This window comes from Haliotis rubra, unplaced genomic scaffold (genome assembly GCF_003918875.1).
Source record: "Haliotis rubra isolate DU_JTF1 unplaced genomic scaffold, ASM391887v1 Scf3, whole genome shotgun sequence".
Lineage (NCBI taxonomy): Eukaryota > Metazoa > Mollusca > Gastropoda > Lepetellida > Haliotidae > Haliotis > Haliotis rubra.
In genome coordinates, this window is record NW_025766968.1 from 144,769 (window position 1) to 162,147 (window position 17,379).

At 41.8% G+C, this 17,379-nt stretch overlaps 1 protein-coding gene across 1 annotated transcript; it reads right to left on the minus strand.

Moving 5' to 3' along the window:
- Nucleotides 1-11,172: 11,172 nt before the first annotated feature.
- Nucleotides 11,173-17,232, minus strand: LOC124282387. The gene is made up of 7 exons (XM_046718361.1): nt 17,164-17,232; nt 15,822-16,055; nt 15,542-15,649; nt 15,176-15,303; nt 14,109-14,194; nt 13,626-13,706; nt 11,173-13,077 (listed from the first exon to the last, which is right to left on the minus strand). Exons 2-7 carry the CDS (start codon nt 16,024-16,026, stop codon nt 11,799-11,801), a joined length of 1,887 nt encoding a protein of 628 aa, XP_046574317.1. The 5' UTR covers nt 16,027-16,055; nt 17,164-17,232; the 3' UTR covers nt 11,173-11,798.
- Nucleotides 17,233-17,379: the final 147 nt, after the last annotated feature.

The following is a 17,379-nucleotide window of genomic DNA, read 5'->3' on the forward strand; positions in this document are numbered from 1 at the left end:
CCTCCTGAGTTTTGGGCGCAGATCAGGAGAGTGCCCGGGTTCTCCACCGGGAGCACAGCCCTTCTGACACTCTGGGTAATGCAGAAGACTCTACATATTCTCCGGAAAGTTCTTGGTGGGCTAGGCAGCGTTTCCTGGGAGAAGTCCCATTCGCTGTCTGGGTAGTCTCTCGTACAGACCCTGAAGCAAATATATCCAAGAAAGCCCACACAAGTCTAGAAAATGTGGCAAGTCTAGATTTCCTCAGCTTCTGAAAATGAAGGAAGTCTCAGGGCTCCTTTTCATTATATATATTTTCTTTTACTATGAACTTTTTTCAGTAAAATATGTTCATTTCAGAGACTAGTTGTTAGTCTACTGTCTGGGCTGCGTGTAGAGGAGGCAAGGGCCCTGTGCTGGTGATGAGCCTAATAACCCTCTCTGCTCCACAAGAATGTTAATCTGTAAAAATTAATGAGAACGTCTATAACGCGCCTTTTCCAGGCTAGATATCCTGCTCAAAGCGCACACGCCCCTTTAAAGATTCTTGGATCCGCCTATGCAGACTAAAACACGGTGTTTATGGTGCTTTCATCCTCAGATGTGGTGGACCTTTGCTCAGGCTATCAACCACTGATTTCCCTATTAAACCCATTGCAGCCACACTGAATTTTGGAAGAAATCTGTTATTTGTTTGTTGTTTAAGGTCACACTTAGTTGTATATCTTAGATAGTGAGACTCCATGGTTGCTACATCCTTATAGTTCCAGTATTAAAGTTGTATATCTTAGACAGTGAGACTCCATGGTTGCTACATCCTTATAGTTCCAGTATTAAAGTTGTATATCTCAGACAGTGAGACTCCATGGTTGCTACATCCTTATAGTTCCAGTATTAAAGTTGTATATCTTAGATAGTGAGACTCCATGGTTGCTACATCCTTATAGTTCCAGTATTAAAGTTGTATATCTTAGACAGTGAGACTCCATGGTTGCTACATCCTTATAGTTCCAGTATTAAAGTTGTATATCTTAGACAGTGAGACTCCATGGTTGCTACATCCTTATAGTTCCAGTATTAAAGTTGTATATCTCAGATAGTGAGACTCCATGGTTGCTACATCCTTATAGTTCCAGTATTAAAGTTGTATATCTTAGATAGTGAGACTCCATGGTTGCTACATCCTTATAGTCCAGTATTAAAGTTGTATATCTTAGACAGTGAGACTCCATGGTTGCTACATCCTTATAGTTCCAGTATTAAAGTTGTATATCTTAGACAGTGAGACTCCATGGTTGCTACATCCTTATAGTTCCAGTATTAAAGTTGTATATCTTAGACAGTGAGACTCCATGGTTGCTACATCCTTATAGCTCCAGTATTAAAGTTAGTAGTTTTTACGGCAGCTATCGTTTATAATGAAGCTAAGTCTAATTTCAAAATAGGCATTTAAAAAGTGTCCTTTGTAATACAATATTATCGCACACTAATTTGCATGAAGCCATGGTATGTTCCAAATAAGTCGCTATAAGTTCCATTAAAACCGCATTGCCCATTTTTGCACTAATCTCTCCTCAGTAACGGCCTAACAGATATTTCACACATTCACATATTAACTACATAAATTGTTGACATAAATGTGAAAAAAATCCAGTTTTTTTTGTTATGAACGACAGTACTTTAAAGCATTCACAGAGAAAATGACAAAATGCACTTAACAATATAGCTGTGTAGAACATAAAGAACATGTCGGAAATAGAAAAAAACTGTTTTGAGGCTGTTGCTCTGTATCCCTAAAATTGACACAATTGCAAATAGCATATGTCGAAATAACCCACTTCGGCCTAACTGTGCGTTCAGTGGGATGCGTAATACGATATCCAGAAAAGCATGTTTACTCGTAAAATCGGGCAAAACTTAGGAAAAATACGAATAGCTGCTGAAAACAATAGATCAGACGATAGATGGCAATTAGGTCGTTCAGCCAGGTATGACGACGGACCGTCGACTCACCTGGCATGAAATGCACGTGCTGCCTACAGGCACAAGGGGTCATCTCAAAGATATTTTGTGCTTTTTCATGTGTGTTGACTATGTCTCATCTACTGATTAACATCTTACGTGTCCTTCTTTCATAAAAATATGTTGAGATATGTAAGAGAGTATGATACCCGAAAACCATAGAAACGCATCGTAGTATATAGGTGGCATGACCACCCGAAGATCGACAGGACTGGATATTATTTGTAAATTGTTATGACGTGCCGTGTACCTCCCCAGTATAATTGCCCTAAAGGATTATCTTATCTTAGCTGATATCTCTATCCCCAAGCCCGACCCCAGGTTTTGCTTTTGAGGCGACCCTTCCTATCTGTTTCTTTTTATAGTGACAGTGAGACTACATGGTAGCTACATCCTTAATAGTTTCGGCATAAAAGTTATTATTTTTTACGTCAGCTATCGTTAATAATGAATCTACGTCTAATTTCAAATTGGGCATTTAAAAAGTGTCCTTTGTAATACAATATCGTCGCACACTAATTTGCATAAAGCCATGGTCTGTTCCAAATAAGTCTTTTTGGACTTACAAAAAAATTGCATTGCTCATTTCTGCACTAATTTCCCTCAGTAAAGTCCTTTTTCTCCGTTTCCTATCTCTCTACCACTGAGACTGTAGTTAGGCCGAACTTAGTTTAACAGATATTTCACACTGTCACATATCAACTACATAAATTGTAGAGATAAATGAGAAAATACAGTTTTTTTTCTATTTCCGACAGTACTATAGTACTAGACATCATTTGTGTAGGATATCATGCCGTATGGCGGAATTTAAGGGTGTTACAGGGTGGACTGGAGACCAGCGATCATCGATAACAGTAATGTGCCAACTCAGCGTTACCTGGGTGACATCGTTGGTCCAGTTGTCCAGCCATTTCTACAACTGCCACGTGGTGTCCCTTATCAGAATGACAACGCCAGGCACCCATAGCGCCAGAATTATACAGGACGTCCTTGTCTGTCTCACAGTCCCTGAACCACATTATTTTCCCAACTGCCCATTCCTCCCTGCAATGCTAAATGACTCAATGAAGCAAATATAGATTTCCCCAGGTTCTCCCATCTCACTAGGCTGCTTTTCAGTTTAAATGGGTTTGTTTGTTTCTATCGAAATCATATACTGACTTTCCTCGTTCAATTAGATCTCACTTAAAAACAACAACAACAAATCGAAGTTTGCAATTTATAATTTGTGAAGCAATGTCATATAGGCACGTGCTAAGTACAAACGTTCGATATTTAACAAGGCTGATAGCTTATTGAACAGGTTATGGTCGACATGGGGTCAAACTAGAGAATTCACGATCAGTGGGTCCATTCGGGAAACATATCAAAGCGTGAACAGAAGTCTCTAATAGCGAATTTATCCATCTCTGGATAGAATACATGCAAACACACGTCTTCTGACTGAAGTTGTGAGGCGTCTGATGACGTCAGCTGGGATTCGCCTCCATTCTTCGACAAGGGGTTGAGTCATATGCTGTACTATAACTGGTGGATTCTGTCTCCGTTGAATAACTCTATCAAGGTGGTCCCATACGTGCTCGATTGGCGACATGTCAGGAGAGCGTGCAGGCCATGGCAGGACGTTGACGTTGTTGGCGTGAAAGAAGTTCTGGACAACTCGAGCGGCCATGTCTGTCTGTCAGCAGCGTTCCTCGGTACGGTCGGTAGGCCCTGATACCATAGGCCCGTAGTCTCCTTGACACTATCCTTCGACTCACTGGGTGACTGAATGCTGTTGACGCTGATGACGTTACCGTCAGAAAGCGGTAACTAAGGTGTATACAACGTCCTCAGGTGGCGGTCTTCCTGCGCAGTTGTCACCCGGGGTCTGCCTGTCTGGGGCCTGTCTGAGGTCTGACCAGTCTGTTGGTAACGCCGACGAAGGTTCCAGACGGTCACAACGGAATAATAGAAGGTTCTTGCAACGTGACCCGTTGTAGCGCCCATTTGCAGCATTCCGATGGCCCTCTCTCGCTCTGCGTCAGTTAACCCCGGCATTGTAAAGTGGTTTCTGCTGAATTACGATCTGCTCTGTGCTGTGAGGTGGTTTTATACCATGCATGCACGGGCATTTTACCTTTACTTGCAAAACACGTGCACTTTGCAGTTTCCAATGCAAAGTTGTCAAGAGGTGCGTTTGAGCGCTGATGTTGGTCAGAATCGAACCCTTGTTGTTGGCAATAACTATGGGGCAATTTGCATTTGATTATATTTTCTTATGTTAATATTATGAAACCTTTTGCAAGAGAAAGTTTCTTTTGCCCATCAGTATATATTCAGAGACGAAGCGTTTGTCTAAGAGTGAGCGAGTTGGGTTTTACGCCGCTTTTTAGCAATATCGCGGCGGGGGACACCAGAAATGGGCTTCACACATAGTACCCATACTGGGAATCGAACCCGGGTATTTAGCGTGACGAGCGAACGCTTTAAACCACAAGGCTACCCCACCCGCCCCGCTAGTGTCAGAACGCCCATGTAGCAAACAACGTACGTGTTGGCGTGGCCTACAGGCTACCCAGACATGTCCCCCGTGTTCGACAGCCACGACAATCTCTAGCCAACTGAAAAGATCTGACCCAACCATCAGTTTCAAACAATGTTGTGCTGGGCTAGACTTGCACAACTCTTTATGGTAATAATTAATAGTTTAAATGACAATTTATAAAATGACTGGCGTCTGGCGTCCTGTCCGCTTATCTCCACTTGACCCTTTAGAGGATATAATTACTATGCATCCATGGGCTTAGCATTCAATACAGCCTTAACGCAAGACTAGTTCTAAACGTCTACATGGCTTTGGTATCTTTACGTTTTGCAAAGGGCGATAACTACAAACACCTTTCAGAGTTGGCTCCCTTTTAACAATTGCCGTAAGGAAAAGTACTTTTTCCATGTAAGTTAATTTGTTGGGAAAGTTATTTTTTGTGATATCTAATGTTTCAGTCATTCATCTAAGATGTATTTTTTTAAAATAAGCATGTTTACCTGTGTTGCTAAGGTAACGGTTGCCAAGTTCAAGCCCGGCCATTACGAATCTTCGTTTACCGAAGCGTATCATTGCTATCACACTTCTGCTGTTTTGACAGTTTGTTCGACGACATATTTGAGCTCCTTCGCTTTCTGCCTACTGCAGTAAGGTAATTAAACTTATTTCCTGTACAGATAGAGCTTGTTGTTGCTGAAATATTCTCAGATTAACTTTTGTTAGCAATTAAACATGAGAGGTCATTCTTGACAACAGACAAAATGTTCGCCTTTCCAGATCTAACATGACCATACAGTGTAACGATTATAGTGTAAACCTCCACAGATAATGTACAATATGTACGGTAAGGGATAGGCCAAGTTTATGACCGTATCGCTACGCCCGGGTGTTTAATCTACATCAGAGAAATATGAATCTGGGCCTAGATTTTCGAAGCTCTCTTAGCACTAAGATAGTCGTAAGGGCCGTACATTAACACTAACATACGACTATCTTAGCGCTAGAGAGCTTCGAAAATCTAGGTACCAAAACAGAATTCAGAAAGAATGTTATTTAGTTTTGCCAGTTGTATAATGAAAGGAAAAAACGTGTCTAGGGCCTCCTGTTACATATCTATATCACTAGAGTGTTTGATGTCTCTATCATTATCTGTCTTTGATTAATGATATATATCATTTATATCATTCTTTCACAATTGCTGTACACAGAATATGACTGTTTGGGGCAGCTTCGAATGGTCAGGGTTTTTGGTTTGGAGACTGTTTAATAAAATGCTCTATTCGAAGTCTAATTTAATACATCTGGTTCTAATTTAAGTCATTATATTACATCTTTATATCACCTGCCATGACATGAGTTAATATCATAAGTTTATAACTATTTCTGGCCCAGGTTCCAGTTTATATATATATACTCTCTGTCCATAAAAGGCGTCTCAAAACTACTTCATAAGGGCATTGTTGGTGTAATTTTAGACTTACAGTTACTAACTTACACCAACACACACCAGTTGTGAGTCCCTTTTCAAAATGTTCATGGTATCATGTTCATGGTAAGTTTAATTGCCAGACAGTACAGGCGATATGCAGGTTAAATGTTAAATGTTGCTGTTGTGGAAACAATTTTTGTTGGTAGAATCAAAATTTAGAGTTGCGTTTCCTGTGTACATTATGCATACTATAATGATACACATCACAATGAATGTTGTTCTTGAGCAGTGGGCTTTATTCAGGTTCTGATTTGTTCATCTGGTTTATTCAATGACTAATTTATGGAATCCATAAGTCCATGTATTGTATTTTACAGATTTCTCTTGTGAGACTTGAGTCTGGAGTTGATGCTCTAGTATAATCTTGAGTTGGTCCAAGAGAGCTAAACTGTGAAGGTAACTGAAGTAAACTAGTCATTAGTATTAGGCATTGTACATCTATAAAACTGACAATGTCATTCATCTGATGTTTCTTTAAAAGAAAATATATGATAACAAATATCATGTGTAAATTATGCATAGAATTTACACCTTATTCCCTAACACACTTCAGAGCCACAAGATGTTATGTCCCAATGAGAGTTGGGTGAGCCTGGATGACTTTCAGCCTCGCTGTACCTGTCTCTACCCCCACACAACTTGGACCGATGCTGCCATCCCCTCCAACACCACTCGGCCCATCAACACCACTAGCCCTACCCCTAGATCACCCATGTTTGGCAGTAACACCCCAGACAGCCCCATCAGCAAGTATCTAGAAAACCAGGAATCCTTCCTTTATCCAGAATGTCCCAGATTTAATTCATTCTTTGACACCAGTGATCTAACACCAACATTTCTATCAGTCAATCCAGATATCTGGTCTGTCAGCCCCAGTGATGAGTCTCTCCCAGCCAGCACCAGCTCCAGCCTGAGTTCCACCAGCCTTACTGACCCCTTCCCCAGCTCTTCTACCCTTTTCCAGAATTCGGAGGAATTCTACAATGATCTTTTTCCCTCCCCATCTTCCAGCACCACCTCCTTGAACTATGGTTCCACACTTAGCAGATCCATGGAATCAGACATGTCAGGTTTGCCAGATGATATCAACCTCTCAGATATAGTTTACAAAGACATCTGGTTCTGTAACACCTATGACCTTTTTCAGGATGGACCACTACTGTCCTCAAGCTCCATGTCTCTTCCTGTCAGCCCAGTGAGCAGCTTCAACAACCTGAGTGAGTGCAATGTGTCCTGCAGTCTGACCAGCCTGTGCCACCAAGGAGTGTCACTTCCAGTCCCCAGCAGGAGACCTGGACCCCTGAACAAGATGGTGGATAGGAAGAGAAAGAGAGATGAGGATGATGAGGTGGAGGTGAAGGTTTGTAAGAGGGCCAGGCAATAAGTATGGTAGTCAAATATTTGTTAATGTCTGATGTATCTGTTTTACTAACATTAACTGCTCACTTTCAGTTTTCTATATTTTGCTCTGAATGGATGTGTCTTATATTTGAACCCTTTGTTCTACTTTGATCCTACAATACCTTGTCATATTACATCTTATTGTCCTTGTAAGGTTATTTAACTCCTCAAAATAGGTGGATTCATCATAATATATTGTCTGAAACTGACTGGATGGAATACAATCCGTGCAATGAAAATAACTCTTATGCTTCATTTGACAAAAAGTTATATACCAATTTCTGTTTGACACCAGATGTCTTCTCTATCCAACACTTATGTGATATCAAAATAAGTAGAACAGGTGTTTAGCTGTGACTCGATGGGGAGGTGGAGGACACTGTTTGGATAGGCTTGTAGTTTGTATACAGTGTACAAGATGTAATGTTAAAGTCATGGTTTGTACAGGTGGTGTAGGTGTGGCTAGATGGGGAGGTGGAGGCCACTGTTTGGATAGGCTTGTAGTTTGTATACAGTGTACAAGATGTAATGTTAAAGTCATGGTTAGTACAGGTGGTGTAGGTGTGGCTAGATGGGGTAGCTAGATGGGAGGGAGGCCACTGTTTGGATAGGCTTGTAGTTTGTATACAGTGTACAAGATGTAATGTTAAAGTCATGGTTAGTACAGGTGGTGTAGGTGTGTGGCTAGATGGGGAGGTGGAGGTCACTGTTTGATAGGCTTGTAGTTTGTATACAGTGTTGTAGTTTGTATACAGTGTACAAGATGTAATGTTAAAGTCATGGTTAGTACAGGTGGTGTAGGTGTGGCTAGATGGGGAGGTGGAGGCCACTGTTTGGATAGGCTTGTAGTTTGTATACAGTGTACAAGATGTAATGTTAAAGTCATGGTTAGTACAGGTGGTGTAGGTGTAGCTAGATGGGGAGGTGGAGGCCACTGTTTGGATAGGCTTGTAGTTTGTATACAGTGTACAAGATGTAATGTTAAAGTCATGGTTAGTACAGGTGGTGTAGGTGTGGCTAGATGGGGAGGTGGAGGCCACTGTTTGGATAGGCTTGTAGTTTGCATACAGTGTACAAGATGTAATGTTAAAGTCATGGTTAGTACAGGTGGTGTAGGTGTAGCTAGATGGGAGATGGAGGCCACAGTTTGATAGGCTTGTAGTTTGTATACAGTGTACAAGATGTAATGGTAAAAGTCATGGTTAGTACAGGTGGTGTAGGTGTGCTAGATGGGAGAGTGGAGGCCACAGTTTGGATAGGCTTGTAGTTTGTATACAGTGTACAAGATGTAATGTTAAAAGTCATGGTTAGTACAGGTGGTGTAGGTGTGTCTAGATGGGGAGGTGGAGGCCACAGTTTGGATAGCAGGCTTGTAGTTTGTATACAGTGTACAAGATGTAATGTTCAAAGTTAAAGTCATGGTTAGTACAGGTGGTGTAGGTGTGGCTAGATGGGAAGGTGGAGGCCACTGTTTGGATAGGCTTGTAGTTTGTATACAGTGTACAAGATGTAATGTTAAAGTCATGGTTAGTACAGGTGGTGTAGGTGTTAAAGCTAGATGGGGGGAGGTGGAGGCCACAGTTTGGATAGGCTTGTAGTTTGTATACAGTGTACAAGATGTAATGTTAAAGTCATGGTTAGTACAGGTGGTGTGTAGGTGTGGCTAGATGGGGAAGTGGAGGCCACTGTTTGGATAGAGCTTGTAGTTTGTATACAGTGTACAGGATGTAATGTTAAAGTCATGGTTAGTACAGGTGGTGTAGGTGTGGCTAGATGGGGAGGTGGAGGCCACAGTTTGGATAGGCTTGTAGTTTGTATACAGTGTACAAGATGTAATGTTAAAGTCATGGTTAGTACAGGTGGTGTAGGTGTGGCTAGATGGGGAGGTGGAGGCCACTGTTTGGATAGGCTTGTAGTTTGTATACAGTGTACAAGATGTAATGTTAAAGTCATGGTTAGTACAGGTGGTGTAGGTGTATGTAGATGGGGAGGTGGAGGTCACTGTTTGGATAGGCTTGTAGTTTGTATACAGTGTACAAGATGTAATGTTAAAGTCATGGTTAGTACAGGTGGTGTAGGTGTGGCTAGATGGGGAGGTGGAGGCCACTGTTTAGGATAGGGAGGCCACAGTGTTTAGAGGCTTGTAGTTTGTATGCACAATAGATGTAATGTTAAAGTCAAGGTTAGTACAGGTGGTGTAGGATGTGGTTAGACAGGAGAGTGGAGGCCACAGTTTGATAGGCTTATAGTAGGTATGGAGTGTACAAGATGTAATGTAAAAGTCATGGTTAGTACAGGTGGAGGTGGCTAGATGGGAAGATGGAGGCAGAAGACAAGATGTACACACAAGGAAGGTATGGAGGTGGAGGCAGACATGGAGGAAGACAAGGACACAGTGACAGCCAAGGAACAGGTGGAGGCACACACACACACACAGATGGACACAGCCAGGAAGAAAAAGGACACATGGTGGACACAGGACACACAGCAGGATGGAGGCCACCAGTAATGCAAATGGAAGGACCACAGAGGTGGAGGACCAACCGAACACAGGTGGTGGATGGAGGCCAAGAAATGGAGGAGAATGGAGCACAGGTGGTGGAAACGGAGATGGAGGACACAAGGCCTGAGTACAGACCCAGGAGGAGAAGGTGATGGGAGGTGGAGGCCAAGGAGGAACACAGGCCAAGACAGCCAAGGAATAAAGGAAGTATGGACAAAGATGGACACAAACATGATACAAGGCTTGAAGGAGACACAAGGAAATGAGAACAAATTTGAAATGAAGCCACGAATGCAACGGCAGGAGGAGCCATAAGAAGAAGAACGAGCCCAATGGATGGATGAGACATGAGGAAAATGAGAGAAGAGAAAATGAAATATGGAAGAAGAGAGCCTGACAGATGACGGAATGGACACGAGGGAAGGAACGGAAAGGAAAGAAACGGAAAGAAGAAGACAGTACATATATAATAGTGGACACCAGAAAGATGGACAGAGGAAGGTGGAACTGGAATTGCCCTTTCTAGTGGATAATGAGCCAATGACAATAGAAGAAATGGTAGAGACGGCAATGGTGGCAGAGATGGACACGGATGAAGGAATTATGAGACCTCCAAATCTAAATTTGTTCTGTTCCACATTTGGGGAATAGCCAAGTGTCTGCAACCTGGTCGTTTCATAGTGCCAAACAATGTCTGCCATTATGAAAAGTTACTAAACCACTTATCTTCCATTCACCTTCCATCCACAAATCAATGGAGACACTTGAGTGAGTCTACAGGCTGTTGGGTGAGGAGCTTGAGTGAGTGAGTCTACAGGCTGGTGGGTGAGGAGCTTGAGTGAGTGAGTCTACAGGCTGGTGGGTGAGGAGCTTGAGTGAGTGAGTCTACAGGCTGGTGGGTGAGGAGCTTGGAGTGAGTGAGTCTACAGGCTGGTGGGTGAGGAGCTTGAGTGAGTGAGTCTACAGGCTGCTGGGTGAGGAGCTTTAGTGAGTGAGTGAACATGATGAGGAAAAGTTATTTTATGCTGCTGTTGTCAATATGACATCATAAGGCCACATAAGTAAAGTCTGGACCAGTAATATCTGTGGTAATTATGTGAAACAGGCATGATTGTAATGTAGCTAAATGTGGAATAGATTGTCTCCTACAATATTTCCACTGATGAAGTACTGAACGACATTTATACATATGCTTCACACAAAGTGAGTGAGTGAAGGCAACACTCCATGACGAGACAAAAACAAGGAAAGTACTGATAGTTTATCATGTTTAAAGTAATTATACAATTATGCATTATGTTTACGAGTACAGGATTACATCAGGGGTGATATTCTCAGTGCTGCATCAGATGGGATCTCCCTACTATGTGGTAACATAGCAACACTGATTCTGAACACTTCAAACCCAACTGGGCATATTGTACAAATAAAAATAACTTGATACATACTGAAATGTAGAAATAACACAACACCTGGTCGCCCAACAACATACATCCTACATGAAAACTATTTGACCTTTAATTTTAAACAACCAAAATGAATCTGACATATAAACATGACCAGCATGGTGGAGTGAGTGAGTATGTATGGTTTTATGCCCCCTTTTCCACCAGAATTACCGGGGTAGGGACTCAGAAAGTGGTTCACACATTGTACCCATGTGGGGAATTGGGCATCATGAGCAAACACCACAACCACTAGACTAGTCCGCCACCCTGACCAAGATAGATGGCAGCAGTGTTACGCCAAGCTGTACCAAGATGTCTGTTGTGCTGGGTCTTGCTGCTCCTTGTACCTGGGACCAGCTTTGTTGTTACTCAGATCAGTTTCATCAGATCGTTACTAATGGATCAGAGGTTCCCATTAGTTCAATCTTAGAGGCTAATGTAAGTCTTTTCATTCATCCTGCGAGTCTTGGCACTAGGTTCCCCTGCATCTGGTGAGTGAAACTGGTCATCCTGACTGTTGTGAAATCCAGGGATCCCTGATCCCAAACTGACAGCTTGATCTACATGATGCTGTGCTGTATTGGAGGTCAAGGTCAAGTTGTGTGAACTGTGACCTTGATGCGTGTGAGTCTGTGAGCTGAGCACCTGAACCTGTGCAGCTTGCACCTCAGAGTGTGTCCCATGCAGCTGTCCGTGTCCACCCTGTGTCTGTACAGCAGGGAGAGATGCAGAAACCTGCATGTGTGGCTGCAGATGGGGCTGCTGTGGCGGCATCTGCAGCTGCGCCTGCTGTGTGGTGTGCACCAGGGGCTGATGGACTCCCTGTAAGGCTTGTGGAGCCTGCATCGATGGGTGGACCGTCGGCACAGTGATGCTACTCTGTCCATAACCCAAAGGCACTGTTTGTTGATACTGTACACTGTCCAGTGGTAACTCTCCAAACCGTTTGTGGGTGTATGTCATTTCTGGTTGAACAGGTGGCGGAGTATTTGTCCAGTTCTGTGTCACAGGAGGATAAACCACTTGTTGATTGGGTAATGAGCTGGGGTTAGGTTGTAACACCTGTCCTGATTGGTCAACTACTGCTATAGTCTGCTGTGAAGTTCCTTCATCCAATATCTGCTGCTCTATCAGTTTCTGCACAACCCGTTCCCGGCTGAAATCTTTGAGAGGTTGTGGATCCTGGCTTGGTTTTGTTGTGGAAGGCTTAGGGGGAGATACCTCAGGCCGGACAGTAAGTTTAGAACCAGATGATTTAAAATCCTTCACCTCACTGTCCTTGCCAGTCAAATCACCTTTCACTGACTTTTTATTCTCTGTCACCTCTGTTTGTTCCTTGCTACCATTATCATTGCTTTGTTCTGAACCTTGATCAGACCACCCTTTGATGTAGCCTTTGTAATCTGGAAACAGTTCTTTGTCCAGAATAACATAGTTTGATATTTTTTTGCTTTTCGAGTGTTCTGAACTTAATGTAACCACCGGACGTTCAAATTCTGGAATATCCACATTGAGAATCTTGCACACTCTGGTCATGACTTCATCCACATATGCCCATATTCTTAGCTTGGCATATTTGTCATGTTTAGTGGGCTGAAGATTGATGATAGCTAGCTTCCCTCCACTACCCACTGTCATCATAGGTAGGTTCCCACTCGGGACAATCTGTAATGATGTGCCCAAACACAAGCTGAGGTCTGCCTTCCTATGATGAGAAACAAAAGTAACATTAACAATCTCAATAAAATCAGGTATTATTTTGCATTACTGCTATACACTCTTTCGTGGACCACTCATTATGGGTAATGCCAACCATCCAACCAATAACAGCATCGCTTACCAGATTGGGATGTCTGTTGCAATGTGTTTCCTTGAAAAAGACAAACCAGGGTACCTGCACAACAGTTATGGCCTGTACATGAGACTCTGTCAAAACCATCCTCCATCTGTCACATCAATAAACACATGCTTAGCCGGTGTAGCAGGCCATTTCTTCCCCGGTCTAAACTTTCTCCGGGCCTATGACAAGCACGCACAAGAGTTGGCCTAGAAACCCCATGCCATAACGCTGAAAATATTTGCTATCGGAGTCACAAAAGCATCAACTCTAAATGAGAGAAAGATGGAAAGAACACAGTATGATTGTTCAATCTTAGCGATCTTACCAATAATTTGGAGTGGGTAGCATGAGACAAACAATTAGGAAGGATATCCTAAATACAAAGATATGTGTACAAACTGTTGACTGCTTACTTGGATTCTATCTCTGCCTGTTTGAGGTCCTGCTCTGGGAGTGAATCCTCCCAATCCAAGATGGTATCCGTCAGCTTACCCCTATACAGGAATACGAAATATGACTGTTACCATCAAATCATTACACAGGAAAATTAAGTCTTACCAGAACAAGCAGCCATTGCCTCCTACCAGAGCTTTGTTGAACTATTTAGTAAATTCAGGGTAATGATATTAATAACTATGTTTTAAGAATTTTATTCCACTTCAGACAACACATCTATACTTAGAAACTGAAATATGACAGCTGTAGACACATGCGGTGAGAATTGTTTTACACCGCTTTTAGGCATCAGACATATCACAGTGGGAGTGGGACATTAGAAATAGGCCTCATGCATTGCCTAACATGAAGGACTGAACCCTGGCCTTTTCTTTGATGAGTGAACACTTAGCCATAGGGCTATAATACCACCCTCAAGCATGAAGATGTTTATAATTTACCTGCAGCGCCCCCTGGTTTTAGACTGAGTACAGCTCCTCCCAGTCAGCTTCAGCCCCATGGTTGGCGTACAGGTGCTCAATATGTACTGCAAACAATCGGGGATCAGATCATATAGATAGGTCACCATGGTACAACTTTCAATACAATGTGAAAAATGTGGCAATTTTTGTCAACCATCAATGATAATTTTGTAACTGGGTGGAAATTCAGAACACCTGACACATTTTCATTGTTTTGTTTTGTGTATTTGTTGTTTGTTTAATGCCACAATCAGCAATATTCCTGTTGTATGACTGTATTCTGGAAATAACTTGGAACTTGACCAGACAATACAGTGACTGACACAATGTGCCTTGATCTATGCAAAGGGGATACAATCGCATACATCAACCAAGCCAGCCAGCCAGACCACCCGATCCCATTAGACCCCTTATACAACAAACATGGGTTGTCATGGGAACATTGTGCACATAATGCAAAAAAAGCAAACAAGCTTATCCAACATCTTATAATGATATACTATCTGTAGGTTCCACAAACTCTGGGCACTGGTCCACTTCTTTATTCAGGTCCATTACAGTTACAACTCCTATTTACTATGCAAAACGGTGTAACACATGTAAAACGGTTGAAAACCATGTGACCCTATCCTGTAATGCTGCTAACCATGCCATGGTCTCAGCTGACATCTCTCTCTCCATGCACGAGCCCCACTCACTACATGCATGAGCCTCGCCTCGCCATCACATGACCGTGTCACATGACCCATACTGTCATTCTCAAAATAACTTACCGCTGTCAGTGAGTTTTCCTTTTGCCACTTTTCTCAATAAGTACACTTTGGTCACTCTAAGTGTACTCTTAAGTCTGAAGAAGCTCTTAAGTCTGAACTATGTCTTAAGAAAATTATCAGACTTAAGAGTAACTCTTGCATAATTCTTAATAATTTCTACACTTAAGAGTAACTATTAATTAACGCAACACCTGTATATGATCATGATGATAAAGAGATTGGTGTCAGTGACAAAGACTGCAAGAGGAGTGCCATGTAATTTTGTATAGTCACCTGAGTGCCACATTTATTACACACTTCCACAAACATGTTGCCATGGAGTTCGGAGAGTCGATTAACAGGATACCCCGAGCGGATCTGTAGTCCATCCACATTCTGGCTCACTGTGTACTTCAGTATATCTGAAGGAAAATATCAACAAATGTAAAGTTCAAGCCACATGATCAAAACATGATTTTCTTCAAAAACAAAATACATTGTTCTCAAGTTTTTTGTTTATTATTCATGTACATTGACATTGAGAAGGGAAAAGTGCAATACAAAGTGACTATTATTATTGTTATTACTATAGCTTTCAGACTTTTCTTCTTGAGATTTGTTTTAAGTTTACTTGGTTATTTAGGGAAAAATGTGTCTCACTCTTTTTCTCCAAACCAACAAGTGCCATGTGTGTAGTAGTGGGACGAGCTGATTCAAATGTCACATTAAAGTGTGGTTGTTCACCTTTCTTCTCAAGTGTCCAAACACCTGGAATAAATAGAATGATATATTAAACATAACTGACTTAATACAAATGTCACAGAATCAGGCTGCCAACATCTGGATTGTATAAAAGTACAAGTCAGCACTTGTGGTTAGGTATTCATTCAACATTCTTACAGAAGATTTGGAAATGAAGCAAAAAACAAATTCATATTACCTTTGGGGCCTCTAAAGTCTGGGATTCCAGCTGAAGTGCTAATACCAGCTCCTGTGTGAGCGACAAAATGACGACTTGTCCTTATCATGTCAGCTAACTCTCTGATTTTGGATTCTAAGATGTCTGGTGGGTCATACTTCTCTGGCATCCCACACTTGCCCTTATTGTCGTATGGAGACAAGCCAGCAGCATAATTCACAGACATTGCCCTATTGTGGTTTTCTCCAACAAAATCTGAAACACATTTTATTTAGCATGGTTACAAATTTTTATTTTTTGTTTTAAGTTTTACATCATGGTACTTTGCATATAATTTAGACTTGCCAAAACAAACAGGTGGTTGATATTATCAACATAACACACTTTTGGTGTAAAATAACAATTCATCAACCCGACCACCTGATCTAAGATGAGTAAGATGAAATCCGTAAGTCACTCCTATCTCCACTGACTCTACAGCTTCCAAAATCCAACTCTTAGATGAGACTGTTACAAACAAAACATTTCTGTGTGCCTATTCCAGTCTGGCATCTAATCCATCCTGGGGCTCGGAACTAGGACAGAGATATGTAGGACTAGTCAGACCAGTTGAAGGATTATGTCATCAATGTTAGACTGACTGACTGACTGAGTTTGGTTTTACGCCGCTTTTAGCAATATTCCAGCAATATCACGGCGGGGGACACCAGAAATGGGCTTAACACATTGTGCCATCAACCTGTTTCAGCTGAAGCCACCGCTTTAACCACTAGGCTACCCCAACGCCCCCATCATCAATGTTAGAAATTGGCAAAGGCATTTTAACAATGCATTTGAATTAGGAGTGAGTGAGTTTAGCTTTATTTTATGCTGCACTCAGCAATATTCCAGCTATATGGAGGAGAATTAAGAAAGGTAGGATACCTTATGGATGACAACTTCTTTATTATAATATGATATGATATTTTGATACAGTCTTGCATCACAACAGTATAAGCATCTGTACCGAAATAGCACATCACAATACATGTTTAATAAAGAAGCTACCATCCATAAAATATCCTAACTTTTTCATTACTCATAAACTTCTAAACTGCCAATCAACAAACCCTTAAGAATTATTGACTTAATCATACAATTTCCAACTTATTGACCCAAAGAGACACTATGTACCCTCGTTTCAATAGTTTATTCGCTGTACTTTTTGCGATTGTCACCCTGTTAAACACTGTAAATTGAATGTGTTGTTGTCACTTCGCCAAGAATGAATCGCCACTCACTGACTCTGATCGTTTGTGATGAAAGCTATCCTGCATCGCCCATTGAAACACCAGTGGCAAGTTCAAACTACGGAAATACTTACTGCAAATGTGATAAATATTATTGTTCAAGGTTTCCTATTTATTGCATACAGAAACACACACGAAATGATGCCCTTTTAGAACGGCCGTCGCTATATTTCAGAACAATACACAGGAACATGTCGGAAGTTTCACGCGTTTGACGCGAGTATCTGCAAACTCTGCTTCGATGCACTATCGTCATACAATAGGAGAGATACCGTAGAGTGGGCGTCGCT

What these genes read in the sequence shown, in the direction of transcription:
- LOC124282387 (XM_046718361.1), bottom strand. Translation starts at nt 16,026, where the DNA reads ATGTCTGTGAATTATGCTGCTGGCTTGTCTCCATACGACAATAAGGGC. An exon ending in TGTTGGTTTGGAGAAAAAGA is followed by an intron (nt 15,304 to 15,541) that starts GTGAGACACATT and finishes ATTTTCCTTCAG; the next exon opens with ATATACTGAAGTACACAGTG. An exon ending in AAAACCAGGGGGCGCTGCAG is followed by an intron (nt 13,707 to 14,108) that starts GTAAATTATAAA and finishes ATTCCTGTATAG; the next exon opens with GGGTAAGCTGACGGATACCA.